General features: G+C 42.8%; 1 protein-coding gene across 2 annotated transcripts in view; it reads right to left on the bottom strand.

Annotated features, from left to right (window-relative positions):
* Positions 1 to 15,524, bottom strand: part of FASS (tonneau 2 (TON2)) — an 82,048-nt gene that overhangs the window by 18,316 nt on the left and 48,208 nt on the right. Inside the window, exons 9-11 of one of the 2 annotated variants that reach the window (XM_087395693.1) lie at positions 13,267 to 13,345; positions 7,786 to 7,887; positions 7,201 to 7,393 (exon numbers count right to left, since the gene is read on the bottom strand). In XM_087395693.1, the coding sequence (XP_087251819.1) occupies positions 7,201 to 7,393; positions 7,786 to 7,887; positions 13,267 to 13,345 (374 nt within the window). The remainder of the gene's footprint in view (positions 1 to 7,200; positions 7,394 to 7,785; positions 7,888 to 13,266; positions 13,346 to 15,524) is intronic. The other variant, XM_087395694.1, reaches the window with a different exon arrangement.

Below are 15,524 nucleotides of genomic sequence, written 5' to 3'. Positions count from 1 at the left end.
TTTACAACCTGCCAATGCATAATCTTTGGGCTGTGCATATACTTGCTCACCTGAGAAACTGAAAACTGAATATCCGGTCATGTATTGCAGAGATAAATGAGGCATCCAACAGCCTGACTATAGAGTGTGACATCAATTGATTCACCCGCATCATGCATTGTAAGCTTCAGCCCCGACGCCATGGGAGTGGACATAGGCTTGCAATCATGCATGTTGAATCTGTCCAAGAGCTTTTGAACATACTTGGACTGAGACATAACAATGCCACGTTTCTCTTGAATAAACTCGATCCCCAAAAAGAAATGTAACAAGCCCAAGTCTGTGACATATCAAATGTAGCTTTCAATTGGGCTTCGAAATCTGCAATTACTTCCTCATTTGATCCGGTGAGCAGCATGTCATCTACATAAAGAATGATGACCAAAATATCCCCCCCATCCTTCTTGATGTAGAGGGTGCTCTCAGTTGGACTATTGTGCAACCCCTTGCTGGTCAGAAAGGCATCAATTTTGGCATACCATGCACGTGGGGCTTGTTTCAGCCCATACAAAGATTTATTCATCTTGCATACCTAAAGTGCGTTTCCTGAAATTTCAAAGCCCGGAGGTTGTTTGACATAAACCTCTTCCAACAAGTCTCCATTAAGGAAAGCTGTTTTAATGTCCAACTGATGAACATTCCGTTCAAAATTTGCAGCCATGGCTATAACTGACCTGATGGTTGTCATCCTGGATGTAGGAGCAAAAGTCTCCTCATAATCTATGCCCTTTTTCTCAGCATATCCTTTTGCAACCAACCTTGCCTTGTACCGATCAATGGACCCATCTGGTTTTCTTTTGACTTTGAAAACCCGCCGTGTACCTATGGCATTCTTACCTGGTGGCAAATCCACAACATCCCAAGTCTTATTTTTATGAATGGACTGCAACTCATCGTGCATGGCATTCATCCAATGCACATTATCTTTTGCTTCTTCAAATGTCTCAGGCTCCTCCTCATCAAGAAGAGTACCTGCATAAGCTGATTCAACAGAGTGAGCTCCCTCCATGTGCCTTACTACACTACGAGTTCTGCCAGGCAATGGAGCTTCAAGCCTACTCTCCTGAGAGTCTGAAGCAGCCAATGCAGCCAATGCAGGACTGTTTTGGCTGCGTGTATCTCTTGAATTTCTTGCCTGACAACTTCATCCACACCCTGAGGTTGTACCAATTCAGCTGGGGGCTGAATCTGTACTTGTGGAGCTGGCGGAGGTTGCTGTAAATTCTGATTTTCAGCGGGGGAACCAAATGCTATAGGAAGCATCCCCTCAAACACATCATCTGAAGAGGCCGGAATCTGAAATTCAGCATTTGTATGTGCAGAATTTTCAGAGAATATGACATCTCTACTGAAAAAAATCTTGCATGTTGCAGGATTGTAGAGACGATAGCCTTTGCTTTGTGAACTATATCCCACAAAAATGCATTTTAGTGCCTTATCTGACAACTTGTGTCTGAACTCCACAGGCACGTGGGCATATGCAACACAACCAAAAACTCTGAAGTGGTCCACTGAAGGCTTTCTCCCATGCCATGCCTCATAGGGAGTGATTGTCTTCAAAGCCTTTGTAGGAGCCCGATTTAAAATATAGTTGGCACACATGAGGCCTTCCAACCAAAACCTGTGAGGCAACTTCTTACTTGTGAGCATGCATCTATCCATTTCCATGGTGGTGCGATTCTTCCGCTCAGCTTTTCCATTCTGTTGAGGTGTAAGCCTCACTGTAAGCTGATGCATAATGCCTTTTTCTTTCAGAAATGTCTCAAATTCATGAGACATGTACTCACCCCCTCGATCTATGCAAAGTGTCTGCACCTTGAGTCCTGTCTCATTTTCAACCATAGCCACAAAGTGTTTGAAATGCATAAACACTTCTGAGTTTGCCTTGAGACCATAAACCCAAGTGTAGTTGGTAAAGTCATCTATGAATATAACAAAATAGAGATAACCCCCAAAAGCAGGTGTCCTCATGGGACCGTAGACATCACTATGAATAAGCTGCAATTTTCTTGTAGCTTTCACTGCACCATCCTTCTTGAAGGGAAGCCTATGCATTTTGCCAAGAATGCAACCTTCACATGCATGAGGAGGAGGCGACTCCAAAGGAGGTAATGCATCAACCATATCATGCCTCTGAAGTGTCATTAAGCTGCCATAGCTCATGTGCCCATACCTGGCATGCCATAACTCTGCATTGTGCATCGCAGCAGTGGGAGTGCTAACTGATAATGCAAGATGGGATCTTTTTTCATATAAATCAAGCTGAAAAAGACCCCAATACAAAGTGCCAGACAACCTCAAAGCATATTCATTTTCTTTGTCTCTGACTGCACACTTGTCATCATCAAAAACAACCTGAAATCCTCCTCTATTGAGTGAGGACACTGAAAGCAAATTCTTCTTTATACCTGGCACATAGAGTACATCTGATATTCTGAAATCTGTGCCATCAGTGGATGTGAGAATAATGTCTCCCACTCCACACACTGAATGAGAAGAATTATTTGCACAAGTTACCTTCTTCTTGGTGGGTGAAGAATGCAAAGTTACAAATAGATTTTTCTTGGAAGTGATGTGCTTTGAAGCACCACTATCAAAATCCCAAGTATGTAGTGTCTCATCAACATTGAAAGAGCATTCATCCTTTGAAGGATCGTAACTGCAAGTCAAAAAAGCATATGGGCCATCATCATTAGTGGCTGTAGTATCTGAACTACCCACTAAAAAATCTCAAGTGCAAGTCAAAAAGGCATAGTGCTCTTCAACCAAGTTGGCTGCAACATCTCCTCCATCATGGCAATGTGGACCTGATGAATCTGATACAGCCATACCGGAATCCCTTTTCTTTTCTTTGGCTATGTGCTTCTTGCACTCTCCAATGTAATGACCTGGCTTCTTGCAATAATGACAGATGCCCTTCTTTTTCTGCTTGTTTGTATCACCCTGTGCCTTATAAGAAGGCTGCCCAGAATCAGCTTTATGCTGATGTGGGCTGATGGGCATGTGGCTTATGCTGCCCTTTATCCTTGGACTTTATCCTTGGGCTTAAACTTAGAGAGCATAGCATGCTCGCCAGCCCGGGTTGCCATATTTTTGTGTGTTTGTTCCTCCTGCAACAGAAGTCCTACCAACTCGTGAAAGGAGAGAGGATTGCTGCCCCCCCTCAATGACAAATTCAGCGAGGTGTGGAAACCGAGATAGGACTCAAGAAGAGAGTTCAGAGTGGTGGAGATCATCTCTGAATCCAGAATGACTTCATCAATGTTCAGCAATTGTTCCCTGAGATCCTGAAGCTTTGTGAGGTGAGAATTCATGGAATCTCCCTCTTCCATATGTGTATGGGAAAGTTCTCGCTTCAGAAAGGAAACTCTGGCATCGTTTCTTGCTGCAAACATACTCTCTAGTATTACCCAAGCTGCCATAGATGTCTTGCATGACCGAATATGAGGTATAATGAACCTCTTGACAGAAAGAGAAATTACTCAAAGAGCTTGTGCATCTCTAGAGTCCCATCTTTTCTACTCTGCTATGGGAGCTCCTGAAGCGGCTGCTCCAATCACCTGTGCTGTATTTGTACCTCTACCCCTACCTCCAGTTGTAGGAGTGACAGGTATAGGTATTGTATCTGGTCTTTCTTCATCTCCATTGACATAATCCCAAAGATTTCTGCCAACTAAGATATTGCAAACCATGAAACTCCACAAGGAGTAGTTGGTGCCATCCAACTTATCCTCCCGTGTGAGAACCCCGAACACCTCATTTGAGTTGTTCTGTGCCATTTTTGCCAGATAAACTCAGAAATACAGCTAACTGAACAAGTAAAATCCCTTCCTAGGATGTAAGATGCACAAATAGAATCTGCCAAAGAAAATATGCCCACAGTGACAAATACTGTCACACCCTGTCAAAGGCTCAAAATGCACCACAATGCTCTACTCAATGCCCAAAAATCTGCAAATAGAATCTGCAAAAGGTGGCAAAAGTTTGCAATTTGACTCGTACTGAGTCCAAAACTGTTTGCAAACTTCCAAAATGCTCTTTTTCCTGCAAAATTGCAACTTAAATGCAAAAGCCCCAATTTCTTATGGGAGATTGCATATAAAAGAGGGCAAATGGTCTGAAAGCCCCAAATGTTGCACAAATTGAACTATGCCTGCAAAAGCCCCAAATTTCATTGCAAAATTGCAGTGTAATTGCAAAAGCCCCAATTTCTTGCCAGAAATTGCATCCAAGACAATGGTTCACTGCACAAATGCACTTGTGTGCATATGCAAACAAAAGATTCCCAAAATGTACTTATAGTATGGAGCTGCAACCTCAAAGAAGCACCTTGAAGCCGGGAACAAAAGTATACAGACAACTACACGAAAAGATGTACGGTCGATAGTGTACGGATGCCAGTGTATGGACGACTGTGTACGAACGAAGCGTACGGATGTATGGATTCCTCTGTACGGACGTATGGTCCTCCTTCATGTACGGACAATCGAAAAAGATCTGTACGGAACAGGTAGTACGGCGCATGTACGGCCAATGTACGAACTAGCTGCAAATGTACGGCTGTACATAACAGTCCATACGACTTGTACAGACAGCAGCGCAAGAGCAGCGTACGGACGACGAACTGTAGTACGAAAGTCCGTACGTTGTACGGCGACTGTATGGCGCAGGATAGTACGACTGTACGGACGGGATCTGCGAGAAGGGAGCTTGGAGCACGGAGAACTTGTGGGCAAGGAGCAGGGAGCTGGGAGCAGGGAGCTTGCGGGCTAGGAAGCAAAAAGCAGGATCTTGCTCTGATACCAAATGTTACAAAAAGAGAGAGTGAGAGAGCAGGAAGCAAGAGAGCTGAACGTAGTGCTTGCAATAGAAGAAGTGACTAATACAAGAAGTGGGATGGGTTTTGTCTAAGTGACAAAACCTTATCCTTCACTAACCATAGTCAGTGAACTAACTGTGGTTAGGGGGAAAAACCTCTAAATGAGGGAAATGTGCCCCTAACCTACTTATTACATTACATTGGTCACTGCTGAATTACAATAATTATTCTAACAACACCACACTAACCTAGCATTGTTTGCACTGACACCTCCCCAGAGATGCCTCATTCTAGATTTCACCTATCTAGACCATAGTTACGCAAAAGGAAAATGGAAACCAAAATGTTTCAGAATTTTTAGGAGGGCCGAAACGGGGAAACACCATGTCAACAAGGAGGTTTAGAAAAGGGGGTTTTGAGATTACAATCAGCAACAGGGATTTGAAATTACATTCAACACAACGGGCATCCTACTTGTAACTTAAACATAGTGCATAGTACATACCACAATTCACATACCCGTTTCAGCCCATCAAAACCGCTTTAGGACCCCTCAGAACGTTTCAGGCACCGTTTCTATTTGGGGAAACATTTCCAGACAGAAACGATGTTTCTGTCTGGAAATGTTTTTAAAATGACGTTTTGGGGCAAAATAGGGGCTGAAATGAGTTTCAGTGTAACTATGATCTAGACCGAGTTGGACAGCTTAACTAGACAGATGTAGATCAATGGAGACTACCGAGGAGGGCCCTTTCAACATCTATGCAGCTTGCAATTGGGGGAGACGAGTAAGCATAAGTCTGTAGATGGTTCTGATCAAAGGACACGTCTATCGATCATCTACCAACATACAAGTATTGACTAGATGCCCCTTTCCTACGATTGACTCGGTAGGAGATTCATCAAATCATACGAGATGACCTATGACAAGTATATATCCATAAGACGTAGGTATATAGACGAGATGACCTATGACAAGTATATATACATAAGGCATAGGTATATAGACAAGATGACCTATGACAAGTATATATACATAAGGCATAGGTATGCCCCCATGGCCATACGCAACCAAGATGGACTTCTATGGAGAGCATTTCCTCTGCCTGAGCAAGACGGCTTCATCCAAGCACTAGGACACTTATAGATCCATGTCTACCATGCAATATGAATCACCATGGGCCAACTTAAGACCTCATCCCATCAAATTCAGATCAAGGCAAGGCACAAGATTCAAGCCACACGACATCATAGCAATCTGAGACTCTACACTCTTTGCGACACATGTGCAGTGGAGGCCAAGAAGCAGGTCTTAGTGCAGTGCCCCAGATACTATCAGATCCGAGGGAGGTACCATTGTCTTGTCACCTTGGATACATAGACTTTGTCTGCAATCAGAGTGTTACAAGTACAAGTTTCAAGCTCCATGACAGAAGGATAGACTACTTAGGACAATGGGAAATGGGAAAAGGCTGATCTCCATTAACTAATCTCCTTTTGTATATAAGCTTTGTGACATGAACGTACCTAGGATCTTGCGATAGGGAAGATGTTGTGCATTCAGCGTTGTGTGTGCATGTCATGTACTATTTTTAACCTCCATATGGGAAAAAGAGATCATTCATTTGTTTTTTTCCGATGAGCACCCTCACAACATTTGCAACTCCATGTGTATGCAGGAATAGTATTCAATGGTATTATAAGCTGTGACCTTTTAAGTCTATTACAGGGAGAAAAAAAAATCATAACATACCAAGACAGAAGAAATGAAAACCATTACACCCTCCTATTCCGTAAACCACTCATAAACCTTGAACATTGCTGAAGATCACCTTGAGAATCCACAAGTGAATCATTAATTAGGTAGAAAAGAAATTTCACAGTTGCTGTTGGTCATTGTATGTGCAATTTTAGGCTGTCCCATAGATCCTCATGGATCTTCAAGAGCCATTAGCAAACCATTTCAATTCAGTGTTTTTCTTAGCAACCATCTTACACACACACACACACACAAATACAGAAGTATGCGTCGCAATATGCAGCATTACTGCATTGAAACACAAGCATGCATGTGCACACTCATGTTGCACATGCACATGTGTGTGTGCACCACATGCTTATCCGGGTGGACGAGTGTGTGCACACACACAGGGGTGTACATGACCATGTGCAGATGTCTTTCAAATAGAGCTTAACTAACGCCCATCAAAGCTAATAGCAAATCAAGGCTGCGATGTCTAATAACACCATAGGTCCCAGTCAGAAACAGACAATTGGTTAGATATATCAAAGAAACATGCAAGCAAACAAGAACATTCCAGTTCAGCCCCTGAAACATTTACCTGAAAAGAGTGTGGATGTCAGCAGTGGTAAGATAGCCCCGGCTGTGCAGATCCAGGCATCGAAACAGGTAAGTCAAGCCTTCTGGAGTATCTTTGTTCTCCAATGCCAAGACAAAGTCCAGAAAGCTCTCAAAGTCCATTTCCCGACCATTTCCTCCACTGCCTCTACCTCTCTTCACATGCTCATCAAAAACTGCAGAAAAAGAAGTGCAGCATGATGAAATGAGTAGATCAAGAAGAAGTTGACCTTGCACATCAATGATTCAATCTGTAGATCGTATAAGATGTTTAGCATGGTGTTTCAACTTTTCAAAAACAATCTCCTGATCAACATAGCATGTACAGCTTAATATTTTAAACTTTAATATCCTCTGGATATACAAATTCTCCTCAATCATATTTGCGCCTGCTATTTCCAAAAACTAGCAAAAAATGTTCTTAAAAGTAAATTCAGATTGTAAATAAACAAGCACACATAGAAACATGGTATGAGAGCCAGGACAAAGACCACTGACAACACAAAATCATTTTATTAGAACTAAAAGATGAAACTGGCCTAATTTTGAAAATACATATGGTACTTACCTCGCTCAATGAAAATCTCTGTAAGGGTGCCTTCAGCATACTCTTGAAGCTCTTGTTTGCTTAGTGTACCATTCATATCTTTGTCCAAGGAGAGAAAAATATCTAGTACCAAATAAGGAGGTCAATGAAGTGACAGTGTCACCAATCATTCAGCAGTTCTCTCTCTCTCTCTCTCTCTCTCTCTCTCTCTCTCTCTCTCTCTCTCTGTGTGTACGCTCTCTCTCTCTCTCTCTCTCTCTCTCTGTGTACGTGCACCGTACCTCCCGTACAACCTCCGCTCAGCCCGTCATACAGATCCCATACAACCTCTGCTAAGTTTCCGTACAGCCCCCGTAAGCCTCCATACAAGCTCCCCTCAGCTCCCGTACAACCTCCGTAAGCATTTGCTCAGCTCCCGTACATCCCCCATACAGTGACAGCAACCATATCGTTGGAGCGTAAGGGAGCAGCGCAGGTAGCTTTTTGAGGCCACTCCAAGCTTGGAGTGAGCCCTTGGCCCAGTTCTGGGGTTTAGCTCCAGCAAAGGGCTCCCAAGTTTAGGAAGGCCAATATGGATTTCCCCAAAACGAAGTTATTTGCCTCTACCCCAACCAACAAGCCCTCTTATTCAACTATTGCAGCAACACCCAGCCCCTCTGCGCTGACCTAAGATCGGATCAGACCCTCAGGAACACATTTATTATCTAAAGCATTAAGTTAGAGAGCTCAAGCTCCTAGTTGCAGCTCTTAGCAGAAAGGTGAGAGAGAGAGAGAGAGAGAGAGAGAGAGAGAGAGAGAGAGAGAGAAGGTAGGCTAGGGTGAGAGGTAATGATACTCAAATGAAAACATAATGAAAATGAAATGACAAAGCACTCACATGACTAAATGTAACATGGTTCTTTCTCACTGCCATATATTGAATCATTATTTTTACTTTCTTGAGATCTCATTTTTACTGACCACGTGTGTGTATTCTTCTATGTGAATTCTTGTGATAGGACTTCACATCCCGGCCGGGCATCTTCTGCTACCCTGTGCACATCTTCATCGGCAGTTCAGAGTACTCTCTTTTCATGGCTGATCACCACGCAGTGCTATCTCCAGTATAGCACTTCTCACCTTCAGTGTGATTTGTATAGCACTTCTCACCTTCAGAGCTATTATCGCCTTCAATGCGGTCCATCGCGTTCAGCGCAACCGCTCTATCACCTTCAGTGTGCTCTAGTGTCTTCAGTACAGTCTTGGTTTGCCATCTCCAGCGTGGCCTATGTTTACCATCTTCAGTATGGTGTTTTGTTACCGTCTTCAGCACGATCTCTCTCTTTGCCATCTTCAACATGGCCATGGGTCTTTAGTATTCATCATAGTCACATCCAGTGACAGGATGTCGAAAGCTAGTGCATGGGGTGGACTTCACACCAGTGAAGTTACGAGTCGATTGACTACCTTACCGAATCACCCTCCACCTGGTATTAAATTACCAACATGTCGTACGAGACTGATGATGCTTCGCACATCCAGAAGGGTTCTCAACACCCGACCATTCCTCCCTGACACCTTCAACGGTCTTGGGGGTGAGCCTTGGTGTGTTGGGCTATGATGCTTAGTCAATGAGGACAGATCTAGATCACATACGCTTGTGAGTTGGAAGTGATCTCAAAACCCAGTCCTTGAGTATCTAGTTCTGAGAGCCTTTCGAGAGCTAAAAGTTGTTCTCAGTTTAGTAGATTATGAGTTATCTAGAGTTAGATACAAGTTGTCTAGGTTAGTAGGTTCTAGGGTTGATTGACTCCTAGGCCTCTAGATTAATTAACCTTGGTGAAGGGTAAAATAATAATAATAATAGTAATAATAATAATAACCATATTCATAAAGTTATTGAAGTATTAAATTATTAAGAGTTGATGCTTTTCTTAAAAGCTAGTTTAGCTTTTCTGCTTTTTGCTTTTCTAAAAAGGTAGTTTAGTTTTTCTGCTTTTTGCTTTACCAAAAGCTACTTTAGTTTTTCTGCTTTTTGCTTTTCCAAAAAGCTAGTTTAGCTCTTCTGCTTTTAGCTTTCTTATCTTTAAAAAGGCTACTCTATTTTTAGCCCTAGCTCTCCTATAAAATAGTGGCCTAGCCTACCCACACAGATTCATGCAGAATCCTCCACAGTTAGGCCATCTCCTCTTCCTCTTGCTGCACAACAGCTTCCACCTTGCCCCCATAGCCTTCCAAGCTACTGCTACTGCTCCAGTTTGCTGCCATCTCCTCTCTCTCTTGCTGGACACCTTATCCCAGCCTGCCACAAGGGCTCTTCCATGTTGCTACACTGCTGAAAGTGCTGCCCTAGCGCTCTACCTTCACTGCCATGTCCACCCTTCTGGTTTTCCTATCGATTGCTCTCTCTGCAAATTTGCACCCTCTCCCTTTGCTCTCTTTGCAAATTCGCCCTCTTCCTAGCCATCCTCCTCTATCCAACTATTATTGCTGCTTCAGCCTATCTTTCCTCCTTTCCTGTGCCCAAGACAAGTCACGGGGCAAGTATTCTTCGCGTATTTCACTTTTATCACCCACTACAGTCTCATTTAAGCGTTGTCTTTCTCATATTTGCAAATAATAATTTTATTGGTCTTCCATTTTCTTGTGGAAGCAAATGCATGATCACAAGCAAAGGCAAGAATGGCATCTCAGTCCTTTTCAATAAGTAGAGCCACCATATCATCAAACATGATAGTGGCAAGCCGAACTTCAAGGGTTTGCTCAAAAGGAGATATCCCTTGCATACTCTTCATAAGGACAGCCATTTTATCCTCATCATCAAGCGGGCTTTTCAAGCTTGAGAGTTGTTATACAAGAGACGAAAATTTTGCTAAATGATCACTCAACTCTTCATTCTCTTCCATTTTTAAATCATAGAACTTGAGTTTCAAAAAGACTTCAGAGTTGGTGATTTTGTTACCAAATAAGCTCTCAAGACGATCCATAGCAGTTGACTTGAAAACCACATGGTGAACGAGGGAGCCGGCCAAACAAAGACCAATGAGAGCAATTGCTCTTGCATTCTGCTGCTTCAATACTTTGTGTTGCTGCTGATTGTATCGAATTGGTCTTCCTCAACGACGTCCCAAACTCCTTTGCGCAAATAAGCAATTGCATATATGTTTGCCAAGTTGGGAATCCATCAAGGGGGGCAGCGACCCGAGGTAACAAGCTCGCAGTCCAAAGTGAAGAACGAGCAATTCACCAACAGAGTCCATGTGTACAAGGCAGCGGATGTAGGTGCTCCTATAGGCATTGCAGCAGCTGGTCGGTGGCTTTAGGTGCTCCAAAATGCAAACCCTGGTCGAAATACCATAGTTAGGGGAAATAGAAACGGGGAAACGGGGAACGCAAACGGAAACGTTTCGGGATTTCTGGGAGGGCTGAAACGGGGAAACGCCACGTCAGCAAGGGAGGGGAGTAGATGATGATGGAGGGCTGAAGCAGGCTGCAGGAGAGAAAGGAGAGGAAAGGAGTGAATGGGGCTGAAGGAGGGCTGGAAAACCTTGAGGATGGAGAGAGTATGAGGCGGAAGGAGTGGAAGGAGCCTGGAGACCAAAATCAAAAGAAAAAAGACAAAAAATGTGATTTTGGAGACCTAGCAGCTTGTGTTGTCTGAAACGGCACGTTTCAGGGCTTTGAAACGCGTTTCAGACTGGCTGAAACGTTTCAGCCAGCCGTTTCAGGGTCCTGAAACGTTTCAGACCCTGAAACGCGTTTCAAGAAACGGGGCTTCTCTGAAACGGCGTTTCAGGCCTGGCTGGGCTCTGAAACGCGTTTCAGCGTAACTGTGCGAAATACAGCAAGAGGGTTCCCCAAAATATAGAACCAGATCAGAACGCAGCACTCATAGACGTTGGAACTGCTCGGAGGTGGCTTCAAACACTTCGAAGTGCTGGAAAAGTAGCTCAGAGGTAGTGGGCTATACAGCAGCACCACCAAAACAGTGACTAGTAGGAGACATATTTAGGGTTTGGGCAGATGAAGTGGCAGGACAGGTTAGGGTAGGGTAGGGCCGGCCTGCTCTGGTACCATGTTAGAAACATGGTGTTAAGGGGGGGCAGGGGGGGAGGGGGGGGGGAAGAGAGAGAGAGAGCGAGAGAGAGAGAGAGAGTAGGTAGGCTAGGGTGAGAGGTAATGATACTCAAATGAAAAACATAATCAAAGTACTCACAAGACTTAAAGATCTTGAGGCTTGATTTCATTAATGTGACATGAGAAGTACAAGCCTTTATAGAATAGGCGCACACACTACCGAATGTACATGGGATAACTCCCAAAGTGACATGTGGCACTCACACATAGAAGTACTACTAGAACTCCTAGAAAAACACTCCAAAACACACTCTTTGGCTATGATTTCTCCAACACTCAGCATGTATACAATTGTGTAAATGTATACACATCGATCCAATAACCAACCACGCAACATTTATTTAAACAATAGTCTTCCTACCGAAATTTTTACAAAACCCTATTATTTAAGAAAACTAGGTCATATGAAGGCTAACACATAAGGGAAGGGCTAATGAAAAGTTAGCCTACATCCTGGTCATTTAAAAACAACTACTAGTCACGACAATATTTCCATTTAGTCACAGCTTAGAAAAAGTATACCTTTGTAAGACTAGAATAAGTCCAATCATACAAATTTAGATTTTTTGTTGTTCTAAAGATCAAAAATCTACACAGAAAATAAAAGAGAAAATGAAAGAGAAGAAAAAAGAGGTAAACAAAAGCGTTTATGAAAAACAAAAGGAAGACATACTTAGCAAGCAAAGCAACACTTATGTCATCATCAGTGCCCAAGCATAAGCAGCTATACTGGGTTTCTAAAGACCCGCGGAGTCTCTTGGGTAAACCCAATGCTTACTAAAGTCAAATAAACAAAAGAGAAAGAAAACAAGAAATAAAGAAAAAAGGAAGCAGGTGACTAAGCAAAAATAAACAAGCAAGTCAAGAAACAAAATCTTCCAAAAAACTGGAATATCAGCTTAGAAAAAGTAGCTGATAGGGCACTATGGAACATTCAAAAAAAATCCCCTCGTTAGGGAAGCACACTACCAAACATAAAACTAGTTCCCTTGTCAAAAGGCAACACACTACTAAACATACAAACAATCCCCTTGTCAAAAGGCAATTCGGGGAATTATAGGAGAGGTTCGGGGAGCTTCAAATCTACAGCCACTCAATAGAGCATTAGTCAATTACAATTTACGGAGCTCTTGTAATACTTGTAAATTTTCCAATCATGTACAAATGATAGTTAACTATTAAAAACTTGTTATCAATATATTCTGAGTATACTTTACTGCTGTGATTTTTACATAAATGCAAAAAAGTTGTCCAAATGAGTAAAGATATAGACATTAAAACAATATTTCTCTTTCACACATTATCCTTTTTCAGGAATCAGCAACATAATGAGTGATAGAAGAAGCAAACTCCATGACTTTAAAGCTCTCTCATCATGAGAATTACCGCATATCCTTTGGGCACTCCCTAGAGAAAACCAATTCTCTGCTTGCTCCCCTTCAGTTGCTTCATCTTCAAAAACCTCCTATGTCACAAGAAACACATAAGTGCCTTTAGAGAAGGGGAAAAGAAAGGGAAGAAAGAAAGAATTAGGGGTAGGGGAGCCCACTTGGGATAAATCATAACATATTCATTTAACTATACATCAATGCGAGGATGGACAAGGTAAAACATAAAACCACAGTTTAGCATGGCATGCTAGACATTTTATTTTACTTGGCAGAAGTGACACTTGCATCCAAAATCCTAGAAAAACAAATACAGTACAATAGACAAACCTAGCAAGAATCTTTGAGTGATTAAACATAAGCAAGGGAATTGTTGGAGATATCATAGTCAAAGAGTGTGTTGGTGTGAAGTGTTAGTGTGTAGTACTAGGTGATCTAGTACCGGTCTATGTGTGTGTGTCTTGTGTGAGTGCCGCGTGTCATGGGACTTATCCCATATGCACTAGGTGCTAGAGTGTGAGTGAGTAGCCTACATAAGGCTTGTACTTCACTTGTCTTGTCATACTTGATGAATGAATGAAAGCCTTCTTCATGCTTTCATTTGAGCATTATTTCCTCACACCCTAACTCTCTCTCTCTCTCTCTCTCTCCCTTCACCATGTTTCTAACATGGTATCAGAGCCACCTTCCATAGCTGCCATGTCATGCCCTAACCCTAATTCGTCACTCTAGCTCAAGCTTTTTTATCTCTTGCAGCCGCCTCAGTTCCGCCTCCTTCCCTTGCAGCCCTTTGCACTCCTACCTGCCCACATGGCTTCACCTCGGGAGTTGACGAAATACATCAACTCATATGCTTAGCCTCTCCATCAGCCTGAAAGCCTCGCCATAAGCAGCCGTACACGTACGATTGATCATACGCTCTATCATGCAATCGTACGATTGACCGTACGACTTGCCGTATGATCTGTACCAATCGTTGTTGCATCTGTCCGTACTATCCGCCGTACAGCCACGCTGTCCCACTGTACACTCTTGCCCGAATGTCCGTACAGCGCCGTACAATTCCTGCACTACCACCTTGTTTCTGCTGCACCACCGTACGGATCTACCGTACAATTGTACGACCAGCCCTCTGATTTGCTCATCGTACGGCTTGCCCATACAGTTCATGCTTTGGTGCTGCTGCTCACAACGTTTTGGAGGTGCTGCCTTCGCCTCTACTCCAGCCCACGACTTGCTCCATGCAGATTTCGGACCTCTAACTGCCCCAAAACCCTAAAAGTTGATTTTTGCAATATCTACTCAGATCTTCCCAAAATTTTTAGGGCTTTTATGATTTGAGGGGTCCTAAGTGTTGCAAGAGCACTCTCCTGCAAGAAATTTTGAAAAGCCCCAAAATTTCCAAAACCCTACTTTTTTGCTAAACCCTAATTTTCACATTTTTAGGCATTTCTGTTTTTTGCATACCTTGAGCTGTATTGAAGTCTCCTCAGTGTAGACATTTGGGGATTTCTCAAATTTCATGTAATTTCATTACTATCTTCTACATTCATTTGGGCATTTAAAGATCTTCTTTGCATTCGGTGACACTCTGATCGGCACATTGAGAGTCATGACATGATCTCCCTTGGTAGCTGCTCCTATGGACTTCATAGTCACATCAATCGACGGCATCCTCCCCTGGTTCTTCACCGACATACCTCTTCGCATCAGGATGTGCACACTCTTGTGTGGTAGCTACTTCGGGATCATGGGTTCTCTACCCTTGCTATGCATAAAATGAATGAAAATATCTATTTTTATATGTTTGAGTTAAAGATTCTCAGCCTTGAGTTGTCCCTCTAAATTGAATGTCTTTGGAGTCAATAAGAGGTCCTCTGCCCTGGGTTGTCCCCGAAAAATGATTGTATTGTGTTTTATTTTGGTTGATGGTATTGACCACCCAGTCTAGAGTAAAGGGAGACTCTTTGTGTTGGTGTGAAGTGTTAGTGTGTAGTACTAGTCTATGTGTGTGAGTGCCACGTGTCATCATGGGACTTATCCCATATGCACTAGGTGCTAGAGTGTGAGTGAGTAGCCTACATAAGGGTTGTACTTCACTTGTCTTGTCATACTTGATGAATGAATGAAAGCCTTCTTCATGTTTTCATTTGAGCATTATTCCCTCACACCCTAACTCTCTCTCTCTCTCTCTCTCTCTCTCTCTCTCTCTCCCTTCACCATGTTTCTAACAGGAATCACCCATCATAGAATGAT

The sequence above is a fragment of the Dipteris shenzhenensis genome, chromosome 24 (assembly GCF_047967505.1).
Source record: "Dipteris shenzhenensis isolate YYH24624 ecotype China chromosome 24, Dip_SZ_1.0, whole genome shotgun sequence".
Lineage (NCBI taxonomy): Eukaryota > Viridiplantae > Streptophyta > Polypodiopsida > Gleicheniales > Dipteridaceae > Dipteris > Dipteris shenzhenensis.
Note: the sequence above shows the minus strand (reverse complement) of the source record. Positions and strands in the feature narration are given on the sequence as shown.